At 31.7% G+C, this 25,816-nt stretch overlaps 2 protein-coding genes across 3 annotated transcripts; one reads left to right on the forward strand and one right to left on the reverse strand.

Moving 5' to 3' along the window:
• Positions 1 to 941: 941 nt before the first annotated feature.
• LOC143078676 (uncharacterized) lies at positions 942 to 10,692 on the reverse strand. The gene is made up of 7 exons (XM_076253561.1): positions 10,611 to 10,692; positions 6,603 to 8,253; positions 4,620 to 5,011; positions 3,148 to 3,317; positions 2,422 to 2,632; positions 1,947 to 2,090; positions 942 to 1,190 (listed from the first exon to the last, which is right to left on the reverse strand). The coding sequence occupies exons 1-7, from the start codon at positions 10,683 to 10,685 to the stop codon at positions 1,029 to 1,031; spliced, it is 2,805 nt and encodes a 934-aa protein (XP_076109676.1). The 5' UTR covers positions 10,686 to 10,692; the 3' UTR covers positions 942 to 1,028.
• On the forward strand, positions 10,598 to 24,866 carry LOC143078677 (enoyl-CoA delta isomerase 2-like). 2 transcript variants are annotated; one of them, XM_076253562.1, is made up of 10 exons: positions 10,598 to 10,724; positions 12,237 to 12,390; positions 13,922 to 14,020; positions 15,932 to 16,117; positions 16,851 to 16,923; positions 18,307 to 18,409; positions 18,812 to 18,932; positions 19,911 to 20,000; positions 20,924 to 21,067; positions 24,667 to 24,866. In XM_076253562.1, exons 1-10 carry the CDS (start codon positions 10,642 to 10,644, stop codon positions 24,823 to 24,825), a joined length of 1,212 nt encoding a protein of 403 aa, XP_076109677.1. In that variant the 5' UTR covers positions 10,598 to 10,641; the 3' UTR covers positions 24,826 to 24,866. The 2 variants fall into 2 exon arrangements, with proteins under 2 accessions (XP_076109677.1, XP_076109678.1); XM_076253563.1 differs by lacking the exon at positions 10,598 to 10,724 and adding an exon at positions 10,741 to 10,759.
• The last annotated feature ends 950 nt before the right edge of the window (positions 24,867 to 25,816 follow it).

A 25,816-nucleotide genomic window follows, 5' to 3' on the forward strand; every position in this document is an offset into this window, starting at 1 on the left:
TCAACATATAAAGCTAAAACAATCCTACAACATCTTGGTTTTAAGGTACATTGAATTTATCATCTTATATTTTCAACAGTGAAATAATTATTTCCTTTACAGAAACAGATATATGTTTTTTGCTGCATTATATTGTTGTGTTGCCGGGATATTGCCATATATCAAACATCTCATTTAAATCATTTAGAGGTCAAATGAAATTTCTGAAAAACGTTTAGTGGGAATGTAGTGCTTTATTTATCATGGGCCTTAAATTGTTATCAATTCCAATCTTAGCTGGTTTATCTTTTAAGAGTTAGATTAGCTTTTTTTTTAAAATTCTATATGAAAGTCAACAATTCTGTTAAATGCAAATGTAGGTTAACAAATGATCTTATGTATGAACTTATAGGTTCATGTAATGAACACAATTTCATATATAAAAAGAAATACATTTCATGACTGTAAACATCATTTATATTCTATACACAAACCCAAAAAAACTCATTATAATAAACACAACTCTGCTTTTATTCTTCATCAAAGCATTTCAGCCATTCACTTCAGACTAGATATTTCTGAACAATTCTTACATTATAGAAGGAAAATAATTATCGAAATAACTTTAAATGATTGAAGAAAATTTGATCAGAAATTTGTTTTTCTGGAATAAGAATTAAAAAAATATGTATATACAGAACAGTTCATTTGAACCTGTTTGATAAAAAAGGGTGTTAAATGATATGTACAAATACAGAACTCAATTGTTCATTGCATTGTTCTTCTTTACAATATAAGTCAACTCAAACTTCCAGAAGTTATAGGAACATGTTTGACATATTGCATGGTAACTTCAGTATGCAGTGAAAGCAGTAAAGATGAGACAAGGACTTTTATCGTAGACAGCTATTCCATAGCTTTTGTCAGATTGAATTCCTAAGAGAAGGGACATAATCCATCAATATGATGATGGCCTCCCCTTTTCTGTAAATTGTTACACAACTTCTTAATACATGTACAATTGACTATGATACTAAACACAAGAATCTTCATATACAGAAGTTGTTATCATTGTTAAGATAATTCTCTATTGCCTTCTGACATTCCGTTGATGGCCATCTCTCCAATAACAGATTACACTCCGATTCATTGGTTAGTTCTATTTTTGTTCTCTGGTGACTTCGAATCAATAGTTTGGTTGTCTCTAAAGCCTGAAAAGAAAGATTGTATAAGTCCATATCAATGATCTGCTATAAATCAACGATTTAAAAATCATCAATTACATCAAGTACTAAAGATTGAGATTTCTCCTTAGTACAGAGTCTGCCACCAGAATGATGCTCTGAAGTGGCTTTTTCTATGGTTAGTGTTTTTAAAATGTAATTGATGATTTTTAACTCGTTGATTTGTTTTGAAAAGACAAACATTTATTTCTTTCTTATACATCAGATTTGTCAATATTGCATAACATGTTCAATCTTCTTCTTTTTCTACACTGATACAATGAAATGAGACAGGAATTATTTTTCTGATCTAAAGAAGTATGTTTGGAAGGGGAAATAACTCTCAAAACCATGGTTGTTTATTGTGACAAATGAAAAATTAAGATTTTTCAATAAAAATAAATACTTTTTTTTTTTTTTTTTAGAAAAGTGGTAGTTATGTACAGCAAAACAATACTATTTCTTTTAACTTAAATTGGGTTTTATTATATTCTAAAAGCTTAGATAAATGTGTGCAACTGGAAAATAAAAATTTCCATTTTTCAGCATTTTTTCAATTCAAAAACTTTATATTTGATTTTCCTATAATATTCCAAAATAGTTCAAATTGGTGGCATACTTGAGCAATTTTCCATAGTATTTTTTAAAAATTTATATACAAGTTGTTATTCAGCTTATCATGTGTAAAAACAGTGTTTTCACCTACACAGTTGACCCTCCATAAGAAGCACATATTTTGTTTACCTTGCCTGACTGTAGGGCCATGTTTTCTATTCTAGGTATGACTTCTTGCATGATACTGGTAGGCCAGAACACCTGTGATACCAGACCAAGTTGACACGCCTCAATAGCTGTGATCTTCCGTCCTCCAATCAGTAATTCATTAGCCTATAATAATGGGAATATTTTAGCATTACATTCAAGATATCAAGAACGTCAAATTTAAACACTTTTGATACACATCAATCATGCATATTTTCTAAAGATAGGATCTTGAATGCAGTTCATAAAAAAACACAAACAGAAGAAAATAAAAATTTTGAAATTGTGATTGAGCGATTATTGCAACAATTTAAAAGTGCCTCCTCTCAGTATGGTACATATTTTATTGGAACATCAGTGAATACTGATAAACACCAATTATTAGTTAAAATTTTTCTGTAACAACATTCAGTTTTTATAAAGTATCTTATTGTATGTAGCTGTAAACAATACTAACCATGGCCATTCCAACTGTGGTAGGTAAGAGAAATGACGCACATCCTTCTGGTGTTTGTGACAGCTGCGAGTATGGTAAATGGAATGAAGCTTTATCGCTGGCGTAGACTATGTCACATAGCGGGAGCATGGTCATCCCAAGACCTATGGCAGATCCCGTCACTACAGCTATCAAAGGTTTGGGAAATGTGATGAGAGCTTTCATAAAATCCCTAAAAGAAAATTTTAGGCAAATAACTAATACATTTTAGTAACAAGCATACTGTGAGTATTGCATGGCAATACATAGTCCCTACTGGTTAAAAATTCACTGTTTTGGAACAAAATTTTAACTTGATCTACAACTTGTCATGGTGTCAACTATATATCAAATATCAAGTCAATATCTTCAAGCATGACAAAAGAATAGTTAAAAACTGATTATTTAAGTGACTTCAGTTAAGTCCAAGGACCATAACTCTGCACAATCTTCAGACAAACTTCGAAATTATGTGCTAAGATTAAGAATACCTTTTATTTCACTGCATCTACTTCATAATGATTACCTTTCACTTAATCAATGAAATGAAATATTTTACCAATTGCTCAGTTTGTAGAGATGAGTTTATATTTAGTTTGATTAAACGTTCAAGTAAATTAGTAATGTGAAAGGACAATAAACAGAGACAAATAATACAGGGTGAGGCACATCCTTTTTATTCATATATGTGGCTATGATTATGTTTACCTGAGAGCATCCACCATTTTTCTTGCTGCCATTTTCCTATCCATTGAATTTGAGATCAAGTAAGTGAGATCGATACCACTGCAGAACACATTCCCTAGACCACTGAACATGACTAGATTACTATCGTCATACTTCGCTGAGTTCAAAGCTGACACTACTTCTTGTATTACCTAAAACATAGAACAAGACATTCATACATAAAGGCTGTATGACTGCCTACAACTGCTCACATCACCTTCATTTGAACTTTGGTGGGTAGTTATCTCATTGGAAACCATATCCCATCTCCTTATTTTTATATAACATATGCATATTAGATTGCTGGCAACATATGCGGTCAATTTCAAAGTCTACATCAATATAATACAGATGAAAAATTATGTATTATTGATGGTATTAAATAAAAGCAACAATACATAACTAATACAACATTATGATGTAATACATTGACATTTATTCAGAAATGTGGGAAAAATCAACAAATTCTATTCCGTAAGAAAAAGATTTAGTATGTGGAAAGAAGTGATGAGAGCTATTAAGAATAAAAAATTTGTAAGGGTTCCACGGAACCCAGTGTCTCGCCTACTTTTGCTGTTAATCGCAGACTCAACAAAAATGAGGAAAAACATCAATAAAAATTTCCCTCTCGATACTGTCTTTTGATTGAAAGAAGCTTCCAAGTTTGGTAAAAAATCCAGGATAGTTTATGAATCTAATAAATGTTTTATAAACTTTAACTGCAGACTGTATGTAATGTTAACTGGAAGAAAAACTAAGTCCATTTATAAGTAAAATACGGAAAAAGTGATTTTTTTTTTACAAAATTTACTTCTGAATAATATCTTATGATCAGAAACAAGCTTTTGTCTAAGTTTGGTAGAAACCCAGGATAGTTTAAGAACATTATAAAAATTTTAAAACTTAAACCACAGAGTGAATGTTTTGTTTCTGGCAAAAAAACTAAGTCCATTTATAAGTAAAATACGGAAAAGTGGAAATTTATTTTTACAAAATTTTCTTCTTGATACTATCTTATGATCATAAACAAGCTTCTGTCCAAGTTTGGTACAAATCAAGGATAGTTTATGAAAGTTATTAAAATTTTAAAAACTTTAACCACAGAGTGAATGTAATGTTTCCTCGCAGAAAAACTAAGTCCAATTATAATTAAAATACGGAAAAAATGGAATTTTATTTTTACAAAATTTACTTCTGGATAATTTCTAATGATCATAAACAAGCTTCTGTCCAAGTTTGGTAGAAATTCAGTATAGTTTAAGAAAGTTATTAAAATTTCAAAAACTTTAACCACAGAGTGAATATTTGTGGACGCCGCCGACGACGACGACGCCGACGACGACGGAATGTAGGATCGCTTAGTCTCGCTTTTTCGACTAAAGTCGAAGGCTCGACAAAAATATCTTTATCTACCACCAAACTCCTCTTATACCAATTTAAAGAAATATATTTACCTGAGGATTAAGACAATTTTTTAACTTTGAATGTGTATTTAACCAGATCTGTGTATATCGGTTACACTTCTTCACAACAATCTCTTTATATCGGTAGGCACATTCACTTTGTCTAACACTCATTCTCCGTTCCACATCATCTTCACGCACCATTTCTTCTTCTCGTTTCTTGCTGGACTTCTTCGTGTGAAACTGGAAAGGGAGACTATCAAGTAACATTTTGTATGACATTGATGAAGGACTGATAGGAATCATAGCGGGTACATAGTGATACCCTGCAGGTACATCTGCACAAAGTGCATCCATGGCAACCATGGGTCGAGCATGTGTAGTAGACATTATAGGCTTGACTGATGTGAACACAGGAGTTGGTGATACTGGTCGAACAATTGCTGTAAATATAAAATAATAAAGTTTAAAATATATTAAGAAAAAGAAAACAAAAATCCTAAAGATCAGCTAATATCTGCAAGCATAACAAAATTATTTAGAAAGTACAGAAAAACAAAATGCTAGACTATGATGTAAATATCATGACAATATTTCCAACAGCTTGGTGCAATTCAGCATCAGATATAAGAAAGCAGCATAAATCTTTTTGTATTTTTTTTTATATTCCTTTAGAATGCTCTAAATGTATGAGCCTTAGTTGTGTTATCAATATGATAAAAATTTGAAATGTTTCATCATCAGGATCATGGATATTAAAGCCATTCAAATGACTCTCCTAATAAGTTCTATCATGACTCTAAGATATGTACATCTAATTATAAGGAAAAACATTGTCGAAACATCTTTTACTTATTTTAACAGAATCTATATGTCAGCTGTATGTATCAACTTGATACAAAAAAGGTTGTATACCTGATTTTGAGACTCCAGGGTGAGGTTTTACTGTGCCTGATTTTGAGACTCCAGGGTGAGGTTTTACTGTACCTGATTTTAAGACCCCAGGGTGAGGTTTTACTGTACCTAATTTTGAGACTCCAGAGTGAGGTTTTGCTGAACCTAATTTTGAGACTCCAGGGTGAGGTTTTACTCAGTGTTTTCCATTCGGCATTGAAGCCGGGTGTGCCGACCACCTTCTTTTGAAAGCCGACCACCTTTTGATTTTAGGAGGTGGTCGGCTTTTTTTTCAAAATCCGGCTTTTTTTCGGTTCCGTACCGTTAAAATTTGAATACTAATCCCGCCTTGTTTTCATTGACAAAGATGGCGTCCAATCGTCAAATTTCAATGTTTTCATTAATCAATCGGGGGAAAGAAAGGAAGATGACGATGATGATAAAGAAAATACTAGACCAAATAAGTTAAATAAAATTGATAGTAATGTTGAAGTTAAGGAAATTGAACAAAAATCAACCAAACAACGGAAAAGACACGCAAGTGAAGACAAATATGAGCAAGACTTCAAAATGACTTATAGTCACAGAGGAAGGATACTACTGTTCTGTGTGCCAAAAATACGGCACAAAAGCAAGAAACAGAACAGAAACCTGGATCGAAAGGCCTTAAATCCATGCTGATGCATAAAATTGTAAATGAAAGAAGAGATAAAAGAGATAAATTTTTGAAAAATAAAATCAAAGAATATTTGACAATTAATATGACTACTTCTATTTATGTTTGTTCAACTCCATAAAATGTGAATATTATACTAATCTTTATTTCTGTGACCCCCACGTGCACCCACAGTAAATTAAAAAAGGTTGGACATTTAAAAAAAACCACCCGGTTGCAAGTTATTTTTTTAAAACACCCACCTTACCTTAGTGAAAAAAGGAAAACACTGTTACTGTACCTGATTTTGAGACTCCAGGGAGTTTTCACTGTGCCTGATTATGAGACTCTAGGGTGAGGTTTTACTGTACCTGATTTTGAGACTTCAGGGAGCTTTTATAATTGTGCCTAATTTTGAGACTATGGTGAGGTTTTACTGTACCTGATTTTTGAGACACCAGAGTGAGGTTTTACTGTACATGTACCTGATTTTGAGACTCCAGGGTGAGGTTTTACTGCATCAATTAATCTCATCTTCTTTATATTGGATGATGTCGTTTCCATTGGACGAACTTTCACCTGCAGAGTCTTTTTACCCATTTCTTTTATTATCTTGCTAGGACTCTCCATCTTTTTCTCATTTTCTGGTCTTTTTGGTGAATTGTCAGTTTTAGCTTTCTTAGATTTTGGAGATAAAGAAAATTTGACTTGAACATCATCATCAGACTCAGTGTCTATGATTTCAATACAATCTTCCAACTTCCTCTTTACTCCTTTTACTTTTATTTCTTTCTTCCCATCTTCATTGTTTTTCTTTTTCACTTTCACTTTTTTCCCTTCATTCATATTTTGTTTCTTTATTTTTTTCCCATCTGCCTGATCTTTTGTTTTGATTTTTTTCTCTTTCTTTTTGCCTTCTTTGTTTAACTTTTCTTTCTTTACTTTCAATGATATAATTTTTTTCTTCACAATTTTCTTCTCTCCTTGAGAAGCCTGAATCTCTGTGTGGACTTTTTCCTGTGCAGCACTGTTATTCATATCTTGTAAAGTTATATCTTTTGTTTCAGCTTCAGAACACTCGCTCTGACTTGAAGCACTTAATTCACTTTTCTTTTCCTTTTTGATAGCTGGTCTCATTTTAACTACCAACAAATTCCCTGTTTTCTTCATTTTAAAGTTTTTATCTGATGTTTTTAAAGTTTTACCTCCTAGCGATTTCTTAAGATTATTCTTCAAACTTGTACTTTTAGTTTTGTTTCCAACTTTAGAGGTTTTCTTTTTATTTCCTCCCAGTAATTCCTGATCTGATCTTTTCGTGTATTTCCTTTTAATTTTTGTACTACTCTGAGAGTTATCAGATTTATTCTGAGTTATTTGGTCACTTTCTTTGTCACTTTGCAAAGCATCTGTGGTTTTGCTACTGTTTAATGTCACTGAACTCACTGTGCATTTCTTCAGTTTTACACTAGCATGCATACAAGGACTGTTAATTTTACTTTGTTTCGTAGGAACAGGGAGGCTAGTGGTAAGTAAAGTTCTTAAAACACTTGGAGAGTTAACCTTTGAACTCTGAACACCATTTGACAATATTTTACTAGAACTTTTAATAAACATTTTTGATGGATCAAAATACTCTTCAAGTTTGGAAGGTTTCTTTGGAGTCCTTTTAGTTGTAGTAATAGGTGTTGATACCCCTTCTTCCAACTTTCTGGGTTTAGGTGAACATTTTGGTGATTGTGTTGGTGATTTTGGTGACTTAGGTGATTTAGGTGACTTCTTAAATGGGGTAGAAGTAAGCACGCTTGTGTCCACTGATAGGTTAAGGCTAACATCCTCATTTTTAACAATAGCTGCATGCTTCAGTAAAGCTTTCTTAATATTATCACTACCAGAGTTCAATCTCTTGGCTTTCTTCACAATCTTTAATGCCTCTTTTCTAGCCAGTTTTGACTTTTCAACATTTGTTTTGGTAGTAACAGTATCATGTTGCTTTTCCTGAAATTCAAGGATTAAGTTAAAACAATCCAACAAATTGTCTACTGGTTCCCAGGTATTCCAGTCTTCATTGAAATTCTTCCACTTGACAAAAAACTGCAGTTGTCCATCAACCTCTCTCTGTTCCAATATGTTTTCCACCTAAAAAATCAATAATTTATATTTAGCCCTAAATGTATTTTCCGATTTAAAACAATTTAATTAATACCAGAGCTAAAATTAGAAAATTGAATATATAATAAACATGATATAGTCAAGTTACTGCAATTATTATTGTCAATTTTCTTGGAAAAATCATAGTTTTGTGTAAGTAAAGTATGATACTGTTACAGTGTAGGGAGTAAGCTGTAGGTTTGTACATACGACTCTTTCGGGCTATACATATATACTCAGTAAACATGTAACAGCCGCTATGTTCCGTCAGTTACTTTGTTCTGGCGGAACTTTTCAACTAGTTATTTTGTTACGATGGAACTTTCCAACTAGTTGTTTTATTCCGAGTGCAGTCAAAAAGTTCCTGAAAAAAGTAGCTAGTTGAAAAGTCCCGGAACAATGTAGCTAGTTGAATAGTTCTGGTGGAACAGAAAAACTAGTTTATTCGGTCAGAATGTTGCCTTAATAACGGAAAAAGTTCTAATTTATTGTTATACATTAATCTGAAATTGATATTTTTAAAAGTATCCAAATGAGGAGGAACTTTTGGGCTAGTTTGTTAGTTCCGGTTTTGACTAATTTGCCAAAGAGGAACTTTGTGACTAGTTCCTTTTGACTTTTGTAATCAGTATCTTGGTTCCCCTTTGAAAGATTCTAATATAATATGTTGTGCTTTTACTTTGAATCAATTCTCCAAATGGAACTTTGTGACGGGTTGATAAGTTCCGTTGGAACTTTTGGGCTAGTTTGTTAGTTCCGGTTTTGACTAATTTGGCAAAAAGGAACTTTCTAACTAGTTGATATGTTCCGTTGGAACTTTTCAACTTATCACTTTGAACAAGGTAACTAGTTAATAAGTTCCTGTGGAACTTTTCGGCTAGTTAGTTCTTTCCACCTGGAACTTTCCAACGTCGGAACAAAAGAGCATTTTCACCTTCGTCGTTTACTGTTAGCCAACTCGTATACAGACATTTGATGAACATTGTGAAGACTTATATATTGTAATTGGATGTAAATATTGTTAGTAAGGTCTCTGGGAATAATAATATAGAGTTCGTCTTCACTGTTCGACCATGGGGGTCCCCTGACTGAACGACTGTTCCCACCTTCTGGTTTCCCTTATTTCACACGTTACCCCTTTATTACCTTGTTATCTTATTAGTGTAAGTCATGAATGTTGTAACCGAGGCCCATACAAGCTAAGAGTAAGCTTAGATAAGTCCCGTTTGTCGATTTCCCGACTAGACAGAGTGTCAACATTTCGATCGCCGCCATTTGCATCATTATTTTTTATTGACGTCTTTGACCTAATAACCTGAGATCAGCATCCAATTAGCATAATGTAATTTCTCCATAGGGGCACAAGACGTTGGTGGGACAGATGTATAAAAGCGAGTGCAGAACAGTCTTCAGATGGACTGCAGGCCGCTACCAGGGCAGTCACTCCTGATACCAAGGAAATTACCCGAGCAAACCAAATGCGCCACAATTGATGCAATACATGTACCTTTGCTATTGTATGCAGCCCCGTTGACTAAATGGACCAAACCATGATTGACCTAGATGTTTTACTACGTTTACTACGTTGTTGACAAAAGAATAACTTACCAAAAAGGGGGGTCTCTGTATATTTTATTAAGTGCTCTGGTGGGAGTTTATGCGTTGAAGCTCTTTTATTGATTTACATGTACATAAATGATGAACTTTTATAAAGAAATTTCAAAGCAGACTTAAATAGAACATAAATTACAAAATTTTATTGATAAAAATTATTCACTATTAAAATAAAAATATTCCCGCAAAATTTTCCATACCATTCATACCATTTCTTTTTTTTAATAAGGTATCAATACATTTTAAATGACGACTCTCCAGAGACGGATCTAAGGTCATTTCATGACAAAATTCACATAATGACACAACTATCAAATAACAGAATAAGGGATATTCTGTTAACTTACAATTTTATTTGATATAAAAAATAATTAGCAACTTGTTCATAAAAGATAAATCTTATATATTAGACTAAAATATGAAGAAGTTACAGGATAATTAGAAGTTCTAAAAACAAAATTTTTCAAAGCCTTATTTTTCTTCTAATATTCATACAAAACTGTATCTCTAAGTAAATAATGTTACATAAGACTGGTGTAGGTACCGGTTTATTTTAGGTAATTGGATGAACCTTTTTCAAAACTGACAGCTGAAACATAAAAAGAAAAAAATCTTTATGCAGATTTACTAGTCTTGCTTTAAATTGATCATTTAGAAAACATATCTATCTCCTTAACTTGTCATATGCGTTCCAAAATTGGTTGTTTATAAAGATCTCAGGTTTTTTTTACCTCGTAAACTTCGTTTTCCGCCATTGGGATTATGGTCGATAGGTGGCGCGTTTGTTTGAAAATGGCTGCCTCCATAGGGAGGACTTTTCAAAATCACATTTTCACCTTCAAGAAGTTAGTTTAATGAGGAAATGATAAGACTTTTATGTGTACATCACAATTATTTTTATAAGAATTATAATCTTAAGTTTCATAACCCTTTTGAACTACATGTTACTATTGAAAAAGTTTACCTCTTTCTCAGTTTCTGATCAAAGTCCACTTTCTCACCAGGTATAAAGGAAGGTTAAGACCTTATGTTACAACACCGATTTATCTTCATATAACGACAAAGAAATATAAATTTTTGCCTTGCAAACTGATTATTGATTTATATTTTGAACCTGATTGGTATAAAGTTAATACTGACCGTGACAAGTACTTGAAGTATAGTGAGGTACATGTCTACTGAGATAACCTCTTGTCAGTATATGCTTCTTGTCCCTCATTAATGGACATCACAAAGGTTCCCAAAAAATGTTGAGTCTTTACGTCAAAATACAAATGGTCTGACGCCACAATGGAAAAGTGATAGTTGTATGGTCAATGTCAATAGTTCAATCGCATTATCGTTGCAGATTCTTGGGTCTTTCCTTAACCGATAAATATCGTCAACAATGCAAGTTTTTATCTGTTTATGACTTCATTTACCAGATAGAGGGGATCACCAGTATTCCTGCACTGTTGAAGTTAATCTTATTATCAAGCTTCTTCAAATTGTCATTATGCAGAATAAACTAGAAATAATGTTTGTTCCGTAGGAATTTAATCACAATTGCCTAATGACAGCAAAGCTCATGATCAATTATGCATATTTAATTTCCAAAAAAAATGTGCATTCTGCAAGTTAGCGTCATATTTATTGAACAACTACATTGTAGCTTGACATGGAGCTCGCTATGGAAAGGAAGTGAACGCATAAACGATGTTACAAAATGTAACTAAAACCAAACTTTTTATTTGAAATGCAACAAACTTGAAAGTTGTCTATTGAGACAGGAACTTTCAGCTTCAGCTAGCTTCTGAACAAAATTGTACTAACGAAAATAGACCTGATACTAAACTCTAACATACATGACATATAAATGAATTAAAATTTTAAAAAGATATTTGTAATTTTGTCCTGTATTTAAAACTGCAATAGTTTGTCACAAACCACAACAAACTTTGTAGTTATTGAGGACAAAATGATATACATTTTCATATTAAAAAAAATATTGATCAGTTGACTTTTGTATGAGTTATGAGTCAATGTGATTTTATAAATCTGGTGATATTTTGTTGCCTAGTGACAATGTGGTTATGTGAGATTGCTCACAAAAGGTTCCTTGATTGCCTAATTAATACTATTTAATGAACATAATCATGATTAAGTAAAATAAATTGCAACTTCAAAACTTATATTGCTAAGTGCTCAGCTGTATTAAAGTCAGAGAAAAGCAGAAAACTCTAAATTTAATCTAAACTGTATCACATGACTTTTTGTCGATTATATATATTTTGAAATTTACATTTTAATGGTAGATGTTACAGAAAGCAACAGATCAAATATTGATTCTTAAATTAAACCATTAATTTTTCTTGTAGTGTACATTTTATGCCAACAAGAGGATTTCATAGATCAAGGCCAGTCCTAGGGGCTATGGATGCAGAGTTTGAGAAAGCAAAAGTTCAATTGAACACTCTCCAGAATGAACCTGGCAATGATGTCAAACTAACAATATATGCTTTATTTAAACAGGTAAGTGAACAAGGGAGAGAGGTAAAATAATTAATTCATAGGCAGATCTACATCCAGGCAACATAAACCTTTCTTCAATTTGTCTTAATGGGACATTGGTGTCCTCTTAAAAATGAAAATAATGCTTCATAAATTTTTTGCGTCCAAAGTACTTTTTATGCATCACTTAGGGGCATTATTTATTTTTCAGTCTATGCGTCTGTTTGTTTGTTTGTCTGTTGGTTCGTTGGTCCGTTGGTTTTGTCTATCTGCCCTGCTTTAAGTTAAAGTTTTTGGTCAAAGTAGTTTTTGATAAAGTTGAAGTCCTATCAACTTGAAACTAAGTACCGGTACACATGTTCCCTATGATATGATCTTTCTAATTTAAATGCCAAATTAGTGTTTTGACCTCAATTTCACGATCCACATAGGAAATGATAGTATGAGTGGAGCTTCCATGTACTATGGACACATTCTTGTTATTATATATTCATTCTGACATTAGTAATGCGTAAACCAAAAATTTGTTAAAGCCAAGGATGTACAATTACTTTACTCGATGAGCTATATGACAGAAAAGGACCTAAAAAGATTAAGCAAATCCAGGTAAGGTTAACTTTGCATGAGGAAGTTTGAACCTCCGTTTCTTAAAATTTTGTTAATTATTCAACTGATTTAGATAAGTTGTAATGTAAGTTAGCCTCACCCATGTAAGTTAGCCTAAACCATGTAAGTTAGCCTAACCCATGTAAGTTAGCCTCACCCATGTAAGTTAGCCTCACCCATGTAAGTTAGCCTAACCCATCATGTAAGTTAGCCTAACCCATGTAAGTTAGCCTAACCAATGTAAGTTCAACTTTGTCTCAATCCAAATGTAAGAAACAGTCAACCTAGTAAAAAAAGGGTTAATTAAATTTGAATTCATGTTCTCAATTGCTTAGCATATTTGTTCCAATTAACATTCATGATGATAAGTGGTTTTTGGGTGGACAAGATGATACACACATGCAAATGAAACATTATCAATGGAGAAATTTATAGCTGAAGTACATATCTGTCATAAATCAAGTCAATATGGAAACACTGACTACCAAGTCAGGAACCTCATCTCATCCAACAGTAGTTGTCATATGTCATATCTTATCACAACCCAGTACAAGAAAAATGAAATAAAAAACCCACTGTATAAGATTGTTGTGTCTACTGTAAAACTTGTTAAACTGAACTTGTAAACTTCATTTAAAACTTGGTAATATTATACAGAACAGAAACATGTTTGTCAACTAACATTGTTATATGAAACGTTCTCTAGTTCAGCATCAATTAATATATATATATATATATATAAAAGAAGATGTGGTATGATTGCCAATGAGAAAACTGTCCACAAAAGACCAAAATGACACAGATATTAACAACTATAGGTCACCATATGGTCTTCAACAATTAGCAAAACCCATATCGCATAGTCAGCTATAAAAGGCCCCGATATGACAATGTAAAACAATTCAAACGAGAAAAATAACATGTATTTACATTTTTCTTCTTTAAGGCAACAATAGGAAAGTGTAATGTTAAAAAACCAGGCATGATGGATTTTGTTGGTAAAGCCAAATGGGATGCATGGAACAATCTGAGTAATATGACGCAGGTAAGGTTAATGTGAACAATTCAGCTGTTTATATAAAAAAGAAGATGTTGTATGATAGCCGATGAGACAACTGTCCACAAGAGACGCAAATGACACAGAAATTAACAGCTATAATTCACTGTATGGCCTCCAACAATGAGCAAAGCCCATACCACATAGTCAGCTATAAGAGGCCCAGAATCACAAATGTAAAACAATTTAAACGAGAAAACTAATGACCTAATTTTTGTACAAAAAATTGAACGAAAAACAAATATGTAACATAGCAGCAAACGACAACCACTGTGAAGGTTCTAAGGGCAAAATTCAATGAAATAATACTGGTAATATTGTCAAAGAGAAGTTAGCTGTTGTAAATTTTTAATGGCACTCTTGAATGATATAAAATAGTTAATATAGTGTTCTCCCCAGGCCGTTTTAGCGTCGCTGTACCGCGACGCTATATTTTTTCACCGTGATGCTATAATAATTCCCGCGACGCTATAATTATTTTGAAGATGCTATTTTACCTGTCCTCAATTTCGAACTTTCATCGATTATGATCATAAAAAGTATATCGCCTTTAATTGTAATCTCTTTAAGTCGGACACTATAGGCAATTAAGAGATTAAATAGCTAGGTGTTAATTGCCCTCAAGGTGATAACTGTTTGGATGCGAATATCCCAAGCTGACACTTGTGACATGACTAATACCACGTGTCTGCAATCACCCATTTCGACATGGGAAAATGCAATCACAAAACAATTCGAAATCTTCGTTTTGTATTAAGAAATTTCAAAGCTTGAAACGATTATTTTTTTTTTTTTAAAAGATCGTTTATTTGTGCAACTCTCCAAAAATTACTTTCTTTCTCTTCCGGTAATACGAGAGCGAGAATTTTGGTTTACAGCTAAAATAAGTTTAATACTTCTTTAAAAAGTTACCATAATTGGCTTAAGTTTATGTTTAATCCATTTAATGTATTAAAAGCGTCTTATTCATTCACAATCTCTTGTCAAACAATGTTTATTCTCGGACTCATTTTCGTAAATTTTTCTACGGCCGCCATTGCACATTTTTGTGTAAACTACTGATAGGAACCGGACGAGATATGACAAAAATCCGCATTTTCACGATAATGACAACAGATGGACAGTAGACAGAAAAAAATATACCAAGAGAGAAAACTACGCATTAACAGACTATTTGTTAGATAACTTTGTTAAAAATACATATCATTTTAATGTAAAGATAAGAAACTACTGGGACTAATTCATTGAGTGCCATGAAACAATGAATTTCATAAACATGATAAAAAAAAGTTTTTAAATTGATTTTTTTTTTTGCTACTTTTGCTACTTTATCTTTACTTAATATAATATAAAAAATAGTTAATTTTGTGTACTAGATATTTAGTTTTGTATATATACAGGTTGCACTATAGGTATAATGAACCATTCATTCATTTGACTTATTGTTGGGTATTAAACTGAAACCACATATTTATTTTTGTTTGGCACAAAATGAAAAAAATAATTCTGTAACTATAAATGAATAAAGAAAACATAAACTGAAACAACTGTTTTTATGGTTATAGTTTAATTGTATTCTCAGTTATGAATTGAACAATATAAACTAAAACATATAAAGGAAATAGAGCATCAACGTGACGTGTTAAATGACATTAAAAAAAATAGTTATTTTTTTTTACGCAAAATGTGATGCTATCCAAAATTTCTGGGGAGAACACTGACTTCAGCAAAGATGGCTTGTGACTTGGAATACTGGATGTTTGTTTCATTTCGCAAGATTCATCAGTATTGCATGAATCAAATAGTTGGAAAACCAAAATTAAAAATAATTAATCAATCCATCCATTTCCAGAATAATGCTATTGAAATAAAATTGAATGATACTATACTGTTACACAGGATGAAGCACAGAAGGCCTATATTGATTTAGTACATAGTTTGGCAGGTGAAGATAGTCCATCTAAAGCAGCGGCACCTTCAATAGAATCAGCTGGAAAGTATGAAACTGTTGCTGTTACATTGAATGATGGTATCTGTAAAATTACACTGAACAGACCAGCAAAGAAAAATGCCATCAATTATAAGGTTAAGTTTAACTTAACTTAAGTAGCACTCCATTAAAGCAGTGACAAAATCGTCTGAACCTGAACTATAAATTATATATTTAATCCTTTCTTAGTTGATATAAAAAAAACTTCATGTGATCTTTATCTATTTCAACCACTTTTTGTTTACAATTCATTTGTTAACATCAAAACTTTTTGTAAGACATTCTCTGATACCAAATTCAGTTTGAACCACCATTAGTCTTATCTAGAGACTCAGTCTGCCATGGTCATCTGTACTGGAAATGGAACAACACTAATTCATCCATTCATTCATTCCTTCAATTATCACCTATTACTCTTCAGTAACATGGTCTGTTGGGCCAATATACTGATGAAATGGTGCCATGGTGGTATGAGCGTCACTGATGAGTCTTATGTAGACGAAACGCGCGTCTGGCGTACTAAATTATAATCCTTCCAGTATTATTATGGATCAGCTCTTTCAGTCTTTGAGAAATAGCTACCATTACTCAGGGCAAATGATATTTTATAACTGATGAGACTGATTCATGTCATTTAGACATTCCCATTTTAAGCTTATATTTACATCCTTAACTACAACACAGGATAATGGAAGAATAACATAAATTTTAAGAGATATTTCAATAGAAACAAATTCTGTGGAACCATATGTTATAAGGGAACAGCCTTACACAAGAATATATATTTTTTTAAATCATGACATTAACAAACATTCATTATATTAACAGATGTATGAAGAAGTAGGCCTTGCTTTGTCCGAAGCAGCAAACGATAAAAACTGTACATTAGCTGTTTTGACAGGTATAAATATTTTTCTGTTTGTCTACAGTAATTCTATATTCAGTCAGACTGGATCAGGATCAACTGTAAGTGACTAGTAATACAAAATGTAGATATATTATTGCGAACCCTATGATAGTTTTCCATAGATTCACCTGCAAGTTACCTGTCGATTTAAACTTTTGTAAGTTCTATTGTCCCATCTAACAAATACAACAGGTATTGTTCTCTGTATAGTTTATTCACCAGGACCTTTAAATTTCTTCTAGGAGAAATATATCACTCGTTGATTAATTTACCTGACCAAAAAATTATCTGTTTTTTTATTGAAATACTTCTATAAACTCACATAAACTGTATGCAATATTGTATTTATTCAATATATCATTAATATATTTTCAATCTGTTCAATATAAAATCTGATTTAATAATAAAAAGTTTATTTTAGACACATTTTTTAGTATTTTCCAATGAATTTGCATGTTTTTTTTGTTAATTTGTAGACTATGTTTATGAAGACCTTAATTTAAAAATAATAATATTCAAATTTTTATTTATCAAACACTCAAAAATATTTATTGAATATTTGATCAGAAATCAACTTTTAATTTTTAAATCATTATTAATATTGAACACATTAAAAACAAGTTTTTGGTATTGAATAAATACAACACCACATGCAGTTTTGTGAGTCCTTTCTTAGTATTGGTATAAGTATTTTTCCATCATTGACAGTTCAATTTTTTGTTCAGGTATATTAATCAATGAGTGATATATTTCTCCTAGAAGAAATTTAAAGGTCCTGGTGAATAAACTATACAGAGAACAATACCTGTTGTATTTGTTAGATGGGACAATAGAACTGCCAAAAGTTTAAATCGACAGGTAACTTGCAGGTGAATCTATGGAAAACTATCATAGGGTTCGCTATAACAGTTGTAATATTTCTAATCAAAGTATGTTTCGTTTGAACTCCATTCTTATTTGGTAAATATTTAATAATGATATCAAATGTTCTTGCTGTTCACTGAAAATTCTATTTGGAGGCCATGAAAAAGATGACCATGCCTTATGATGCACATATAAACAACACATCTTTTTGATGATCAGTGAATAAGTTTGCCTAAATATCATATAAAAATCATTCGACTGGAGAAACTGATTCTACCATGAATTATTGTAAAATACAAAATTTCTCCACACTCATCAGTTTAATTTCAAATATTTAAAAAGCTTGGCAAGCCACGAAATTCTAACTGTCTGGAGAGGGGAAATATCGCATCACACTTAATGCAGAGGTAGAATTATTTTTTTCTTATTTATTATGCATTTAAAAGAGTTTTTTACCAGTTTAATATATTTTGATAAACCACATGTTTAAACATTGTGTATTTTGTGTTGTAGGTGCCGGCGATTATTATTGTAGTGGCAATGATTTAAGTAACTTCATGAACATCCCATCAGATGGCATTGGAGCTATGGCCAAACAAGGAGGCGACATATTAGAGTAGGTTTCGATTTGAGAAAATGGCAGCTTGATTAACTAAAATGGAATATCATTCCTTGTACAAATGTAATAAGAAATTCATTCAAAAATGTAAAAGTACTGTGAATTCATCATTTTTTGTTGGATACCAATTTTTGTGGATTTCGTAGGTACAGGTGAACCATGAATTTAAATGTTCAATGAATGACAAATTTTTCTATATAGGTTTGTATGCAGACTTTATAATTTATTTAAAATATGACTTATGATTTGTTTAATTTTGAAATAAGAAAAAAATGGTAACAAAGTATATTGTTTAATTTTGTAGAGCATCTTTTCGTCTAGTTAAATGAAAACCACTACCCTTTTTAATTCCCAAGTTATGTTTCACTGTTACTAAGTGATATGTATGTTATTTTCCAGGAAATTTGTGAATGCTTTTATAGACTTCCCTAAGCCATTAATTGGACTAATCAATGGACCAGCAGTTGGTGTTTCTGTTACTGTCTTGGGACTTTTTGATGTTGTGTATGCTTCAGATAAGGTACAACTAAACCATGCTTTACCCATAGGTGTCCTTTGGCTGTTTTCTACTCTTTGTTCCAGTTGTTGTCTCTTTAACTTTATTTGAAAGTATAGTGTGGGAAGATTTATTTTATTGATCACACTAAATAATTTATAAGTTAAATTTTACAATTTCCTACCTTTTTTATGCCCCCATTGTAACAGAGGGGGCATTATTGATTATTAGATAGTTATAAGGACCCTGCATTGGGGAACGGGAGCACTATAGTTAACTCTCCCGTCCAAAATTTTTCGTAAATGCAAAAATTACAAATGTATAGGTAGGAAATTTTACCCTTGACAGATGTTGTGCATAATATGTTAATGTCATACTATATTGAGGTGAAACAATCTATTTAATTTTTGGAAAAGCTTTGTTTTTTATTAAAAAAAAATCATAAATTTTGAAAAAGAAAATCTTCTTTCAATAGGATTTTAACAAAAACTGATATTCATATGCATTCCAAATTGTGTACTCTAGTCAAAATTGTGTACTCTAGTCAAAATTGTGTTAAAAACTTAGTATTTCTTGAAAAATGATAAATTGTAATATTATATTTAATGAAAAAGGTTCTCTGTGTCACAATTATTGGTTGCCCACCATTTACAAACAATACCTTCCAAAATACTAGTCCTAGTGCTTGGATTTTAACAAAAGATATACGGTATTAATGGAAAACACATCCTGAATCAATTTCTGGTGTCAAAATTGACTATTTATGAGCATTTGCTTTTTATGCATCAGTCTCTTTGTCTGGCACTTGCTGACATGTAAGTTTTTTCTAGCTTTCTCTAGTTTAATATGTATGGTCCATGTATTCTGTTTATTTCAAATCAAACAGAATCAAATCTTATTTAAGATAACTTCAGGCTAAACAACAAAGACACAAACTCAGATCTAATTGAAACAAAAACTTTCCAAGCAAGAATGTACAACTGGTTTTGTATATAATTTTAGGCCACATTTCACACTCCATTCTCACAGCTAGGACAATCACCAGAGGGCTGCTCATCCTATGTATTCCCAAAGTTAATGGGAACAGCTAAGGTATATATGTGTATAAATTTAATTCCTTATTTCAAAAGATGTGAAATTTTGGTCACAATTTTCTAAGGATCTACAAATCAAATAGTTCCAAAACTTGTAATCAGGCTTCATGTTGCCATGTTCTATCTGTTAAATCGTTTCATGTCTTACTGTTAAATCATTTACAGTTTCATTGCCCATCAACTTGTACATTCCGCCACGTAATAGCAATTTTATCTTTTGTTATTTTACACAAAAATGAAATGTATTATAGATTCAAATATTACATCCTTGTTTCATAAAGGGAGATAATCAATAAATGTATTATAAATGAAGCTATAGAAAATTTACCTATTTTGTTAAATCTGTAAAGAAAACGAGTACCATGTTTGTGGTAGATTAAAACTGATTTGACAGGAAGTAACATTGATTAAGAAAAACTTGACCTTGGTTAAGATAAAGTTCATATTCTATTCAATTCTAAATAACACAGAACACAATTTTATATTATTCACTGTTGATTTTTTTCTCACACTGACAGTATACAAACACAAAATGATAGTTAACATGTAAAATACTAAATAGCATAAACACACATATTTTAGAAAAAATATACCGACAAAACACGGGAAAGTTGACTTATGAAAGATACATTTTTTTACCATCTGTTGACTTCTATTTTGTTAACAAGATGTTTAACTGTCAGAGGAAAGGGAAATTTTATTTGATTTTTATTATCAAGAAAAGATAAAATACGATGAAATCAAGCAAATCAAGAAAAGTTTTTTTCAGAAGTTATTTTATATTTTGTTTATTTGATCTGATGAAGTCCAATATGGCTCAAAAGAATTATATTTTGAAATGTTTGCTATATCTATAGTTTATTATACATGTATATTAATTTTAAATAAAGGAATGTCAGTAAGAAACACTCTTATTTTCAGGCTAGTGAAATGTTATTGTTCAACAAGAAGATTACTGCTCAGGAGGCGTGTGATAGAAATCTTGTGAGTGAAGTCTTCTCTAATGATGTATTCCAGAAAGAAACAGAAGCAAGAGTACAGCAGTATGCAAAGCTGCCCAAAATAGTAAGTTATATAGACAAATAGTTGGCAATATTCATACCCTACTTTGAAAATTTGATAAAAGACTAGAATTATTATTTCAGTTATTCCAAGTCTAAAATTGCCCTTGAAATTTGAAAAAAAATCCTTGAAAATATATTTAATTTCTAATGTTGAGTAAGGTGTTTTGAAACTCAATTGAATCCTCTTTGCAATTCCACATCTGTTGGGAAATTACTTGTTTACTAATTGAATCATTTGTTAGTGTCCTTTACAGCTCCAAGTTACTGACCTAGAGTATAAGGCCGTGTTCACACCAAACGCCATGCACAGTAAACTTGTTTACAATTAGTTTAATGTACTGGACATTGGTTTCACATTAAATTTGTTCACATCTATACACCTTGTTTAATTACCTGTACATAAGATTTGTTCACACTTGTAAATTCTATGTCATTTAAATGTTCATTACGTAGAACCGAATGCAAAGTTTTCGGACAACTTTTCTAGCAGTAAGGGAACGACCATTTGACTTCAAAACGGGGGTGGGGGTATCAAATGGAATATTCCGAACTCCCAAAAAAGGTCCTACAGATGATACAAAAATATTCTAAATCAAGAGTTTCCCCATACATTATAGTGTTACATGTTAAAAAAAAATTGATTACCAGCATCGAAAAAAAACCGGAATAAAACGTTTGCGCGGAAAAATTTCTGGCTCAGATAAATTAACAAAATACCCCCCACCCCTTTCTTTAAGTTAAGTGGTTGCTTCTTTATGAAAGCCAGTTTGATGATTTGCAGTTGTTTAAAAATAATAAAGATGTCTCGATTAAGCATTAGAAAACGTAGGCTGAAGCAGCGTGCTTACAGGCGAAGAATATATATTTTTATTCTCATAAAGCCAATGCATTACATCGGTACAGAGATTGAAGGAGAAGAAGAAATGATATATTAGGGATCACTATATTCCTATCTTTTCTGTTTGTTTCAAATGGTATTTCTTCTTCAAGGAGTATTTGGCAAAGGGAGGGGTAATGGTTTTTTTTTAGTTTTAAGGGTAATTTAACGGATCCGAGATACATGTACTAGACAAACAATACATTTACCTCACACTTTTTAAGCAATGCATTTATGAGTGAATCGTTGTTTGAGTAATGACCAGTGGCAAACATTTCTGTGCAAGTCAAGTCGATTTGGAAAGACCTTAATTTTCAAATGAATTATGTGTTCGGCAATGATGCTGCTTTGAGTCTTGATAAGGGCTGAATAAAGCTACGTTAAGTTTAAAAAAAAAATATATATATCAAGTTTAGACAAATATTTCTGTAAAGAACTTTATTAATAATTGTTATAAATATCAATTTTATTCAAAAATTGTTTCTTCCTTAAATATACACGATGAAACTAATGTTTTAAATGCCTAGTTTTGTGTACACTTAATCTACACAAGGCCTACATCGAGTATCGACTGCATGTAGACAAAACATGTTTTACACTACATGTAAACATTGAATTTTATCAATGGGAACGTAATTTTGTTTAGTTTACGTGTGATTTACACTTACACAACACCGAGTTTAGGTCAATGTGAACACGGCCTAAGTTTTTTGTAAAAAGATAGGGAACCCTTATTTTCATGCTCCCACCGTAGTGAAGGGAGCTTTAAAGTTTACCTTTGTCTGTCTGTACGTCGATCAGTACATCAAAATTGGCATTTGTTCTCTTATTTTTGTTTTCCTCACCCAAATGCAAGAAACTCATATGCAATGCTTATGACCACAAAACACAGATCAAGTTTGAATTTTTGTAGCATCACATTCACTGTTTTAGAGTTATGCCCCTTTACAATTTGAATAATTGAGGAATCTTTTGTTTCCGTGGGATTCTATTTCTTCAGTTTGCCTCAACTAAATGGCATAAAATCTACACAGAATGCTTCTTACCAAAAAAACAGATCAAGTTTGAATTTTGGTAGCGTCACTTTTATCATTCTTGAGTTATGCCCCTTTTAGTTGTCCAGCCTGGGATGAATGCATCTGTGTCCTTTGTTTAATATGCGCATAGACCAAGGTGAGCGACACAGGCTCTTAAGAGCCTCTGGTTCTGAATATTATTCCTCACAATAATCATACTTACATGTTATGAAGGTCACAAATATGATTTCCAGCATTTTACATTTTTATGCCCCACCATAGCGGAGGGGCCATTAAGTTTTACCCTTGTCTGACTATACATATGTACGTACATTGGTACGTCTTAAAATCGGTTTCTGTTCTCTAACTTGAGTTAGCTTCTACCAAATGTTGATACTTATGCACAATATTTATTATCACAAATTTACAATGGAAAATTGCTACATTTTTGGGTTTCCCTCCGTTCTCTAACTTCAGTTTGCATCTCCCAAATGTTCTGAAACTTATACACAATGCTTATAACCACAAAATACAGATCAAGTTTGAATTTTGGTGGTGTCACTTACACCGTTCTAGAGTTATGCCCCTTTATACATGGAAATAAATGCAAAATGTTTAATTTTCATTCTCTAACTTAAGTTGGCCTCAGCCAAATGTTGATACTTATGCACAATATTTATTATCACAAATTGCAGATCAAGTTTGAATTTGGTGGCATCACTCAATTCTTTCTAGAGTAATTAATAAATGGAAAATTACAAATTTTTAGAGTCGTCCTCGAACTTAAGTTGGCCTCAACCAAATTTTATGAAATTATACGCAATGCTTATAACCACAAAACACAGATCAAGTTTGAATTTTGGTGGGGTCACTTTAACCATTCTCGAGTTGTGCTCCTTTATACATGGATATAAGTGCAAAATTTTTAGTAACCATTCTCTGACTTAAGTTGCCTCAACCAAATTTTACAAAACTTATACACAATACTTATTACCACAAAACACAGATAAAGCTGAATTTGGGAAGTGTCACTTTAACCATTATCGAGTTATGCCCCTTTATAACTTGAAAAATTGCAAAATGTTTAGTTTCCGTACTGTAACTTAAGTTTGCCCCAACCAAACATTATGAAACTTTTACACAATACTTATTACCACAAAACTCAGTTCAAGTACAAATTTGGGTAGCGTCACTTTTATCATTCATGAATTATGTCCCTTTAAAATGGTGTATGCAAGCAGGGGCATCATGATCTGTGTCCTTGGAGACACATTCTAGATTTATTTGGTAATTTTCTATGCCTAGTTGGTATTTTTTTGTAATCTGAATAAATAATAGTAAGTTATGACATAAAATAAGGGTTCAAATTTCTGTATTTTAGTAAACACTACACATGCTCATAAAATTATAAGAATTTTTGTCTGATTGAAAATATTATAAAAATTGGCTAATGTTATTGACTGAATTACACATAAAGGCCATCAAAGAATAATCTAGGCTCCTAGAATTATTGATTTTTTATTTAACTATGTTTACTAATTGGTGTTCATAAACATTTCTACTTTAATCTTTATTCTTGTTAGATGAAATAAATTGGCTTTTTAAACCATGAACCCACCATTACTCATAATTATATAAACATAAAAAGATAGATTAGACAAAATTGTGTAAGCAGTTATAAAAATAGCATAAACTTTTTGATTTCAGAGTTTACAAAAATGCAAATTAGTGTCACGAGAACTGGAAAAGGACAAATTATATCAAGTGAACAAGCACGAATGTGTTATACTAATGGAACGGTGGCAGTCGGATGAATGTATGAATGCTATAATGGGATTTTTCTCAAGTAAAGGATCCAAGCTGTGATTTATATATCTATTTAATTTATTAATAAAAGTTTTATTATAGATGTCTTGTATTTTTTTTGTACTGAAATTAGAAGAAACGAATAGTTACCAAACAAAATTTCAAATAACCCTAACAGGCAAACATTAAATATTCACAAAGGAAATGATAAGTTAGTATATTTATTTATAAGAAAACAAAATAAACATTCAATGTGAAAAACACCACTCAGATTTCATAGTAATGATATCATTGCCATTTCATGATAATTCATTGTGTCGGGTTGTGAATATGGGAAGATGATTACAACAATACATTAATTAAAAAAAATTTGATTAAATGAGATTCATACTTTATTTTGAAAATTGGGATATTTTGGGCTTGCGCAGCTTTTTATTACAAATCACACACATTTCTGTTTACAGACAGACTTTGGTGCCAAGAAAAAAATAATATGAAAACTAGAAAATAAGATATTATCGGTAATTCATATATTTTCCCTTTGATCTTACTGCCTAATATTTTTGAGTATCAACATACTGGCTGTATCACTGAAAATATTAGGCAATACATTGTATGATGTCATAATTACCAATAAACAGAATAATAGGTAGGTTCCTTTTTGATACTGACTACATATATCATGTGGAATATCTTAACTCGCCCTAACGGGCTCGTCTAGATATTCCACATGATATAGTCAGTATCAAAAACGAAACTACCTATTATTCTATATGTATCTGACTACTAGTACAACATTATCTGGGTAGATCAGGGCAACAACTGCAACTCGGAAATACCACACCTTTTTTAAATGCATGAAAAATTAGATTGATGAAACAATCTGAATTTAAGATATTTTCATAAAGATGATTGCAGGGAAATTATTAAAATTCAGGGGTAACTAAGCCAAATGTACAATAAAAACATACATGGGCAAACAGCAGTCACGCACAACCTTTACAAAATACATGAAAAAGTCACCACAGTTTTACTATAAAAGTCCAGATAA

The sequence above is a fragment of the Mytilus galloprovincialis genome, chromosome 6, assembly GCF_965363235.1.
Source record: "Mytilus galloprovincialis chromosome 6, xbMytGall1.hap1.1, whole genome shotgun sequence".
In the NCBI taxonomy this organism is placed as follows: domain Eukaryota; kingdom Metazoa; phylum Mollusca; class Bivalvia; order Mytilida; family Mytilidae; genus Mytilus; species Mytilus galloprovincialis.

Coding starts and splice junctions, on each gene's coding strand:
- LOC143078676 (XM_076253561.1), bottom strand. CDS start 10,685: ATGGAGGCAGCCATTTTCAAACAAACGCGCCACCTATCGACCATAATC. Junction 2,091..2,421: donor CCACAGTTGGAATGGCCATG/GTTAGTATTGTT, acceptor CCATTATTATAG/GCTAATGAATTACTGATTGG. Junction 1,191..1,946: donor TGGCCCTACAGTCAGGCAAG/GTAAACAAAATA, acceptor CTTTCTTTTCAG/GCTTTAGAGACAACCAAACT.
- LOC143078677 (XM_076253562.1), top strand. CDS start 10,642: ATGGTCGATAGGTGGCGCGTTTGTTTGAAAATGGCTGCCTCCATAGGG. Junction 14,021..15,931: donor ATCTGAGTAATATGACGCAG/GTAAGGTTAATG, acceptor ACTGTTACACAG/GATGAAGCACAGAAGGCCTA. Junction 16,118..16,850: donor AAAATGCCATCAATTATAAG/GTTAAGTTTAAC, acceptor TTATATTAACAG/ATGTATGAAGAAGTAGGCCT.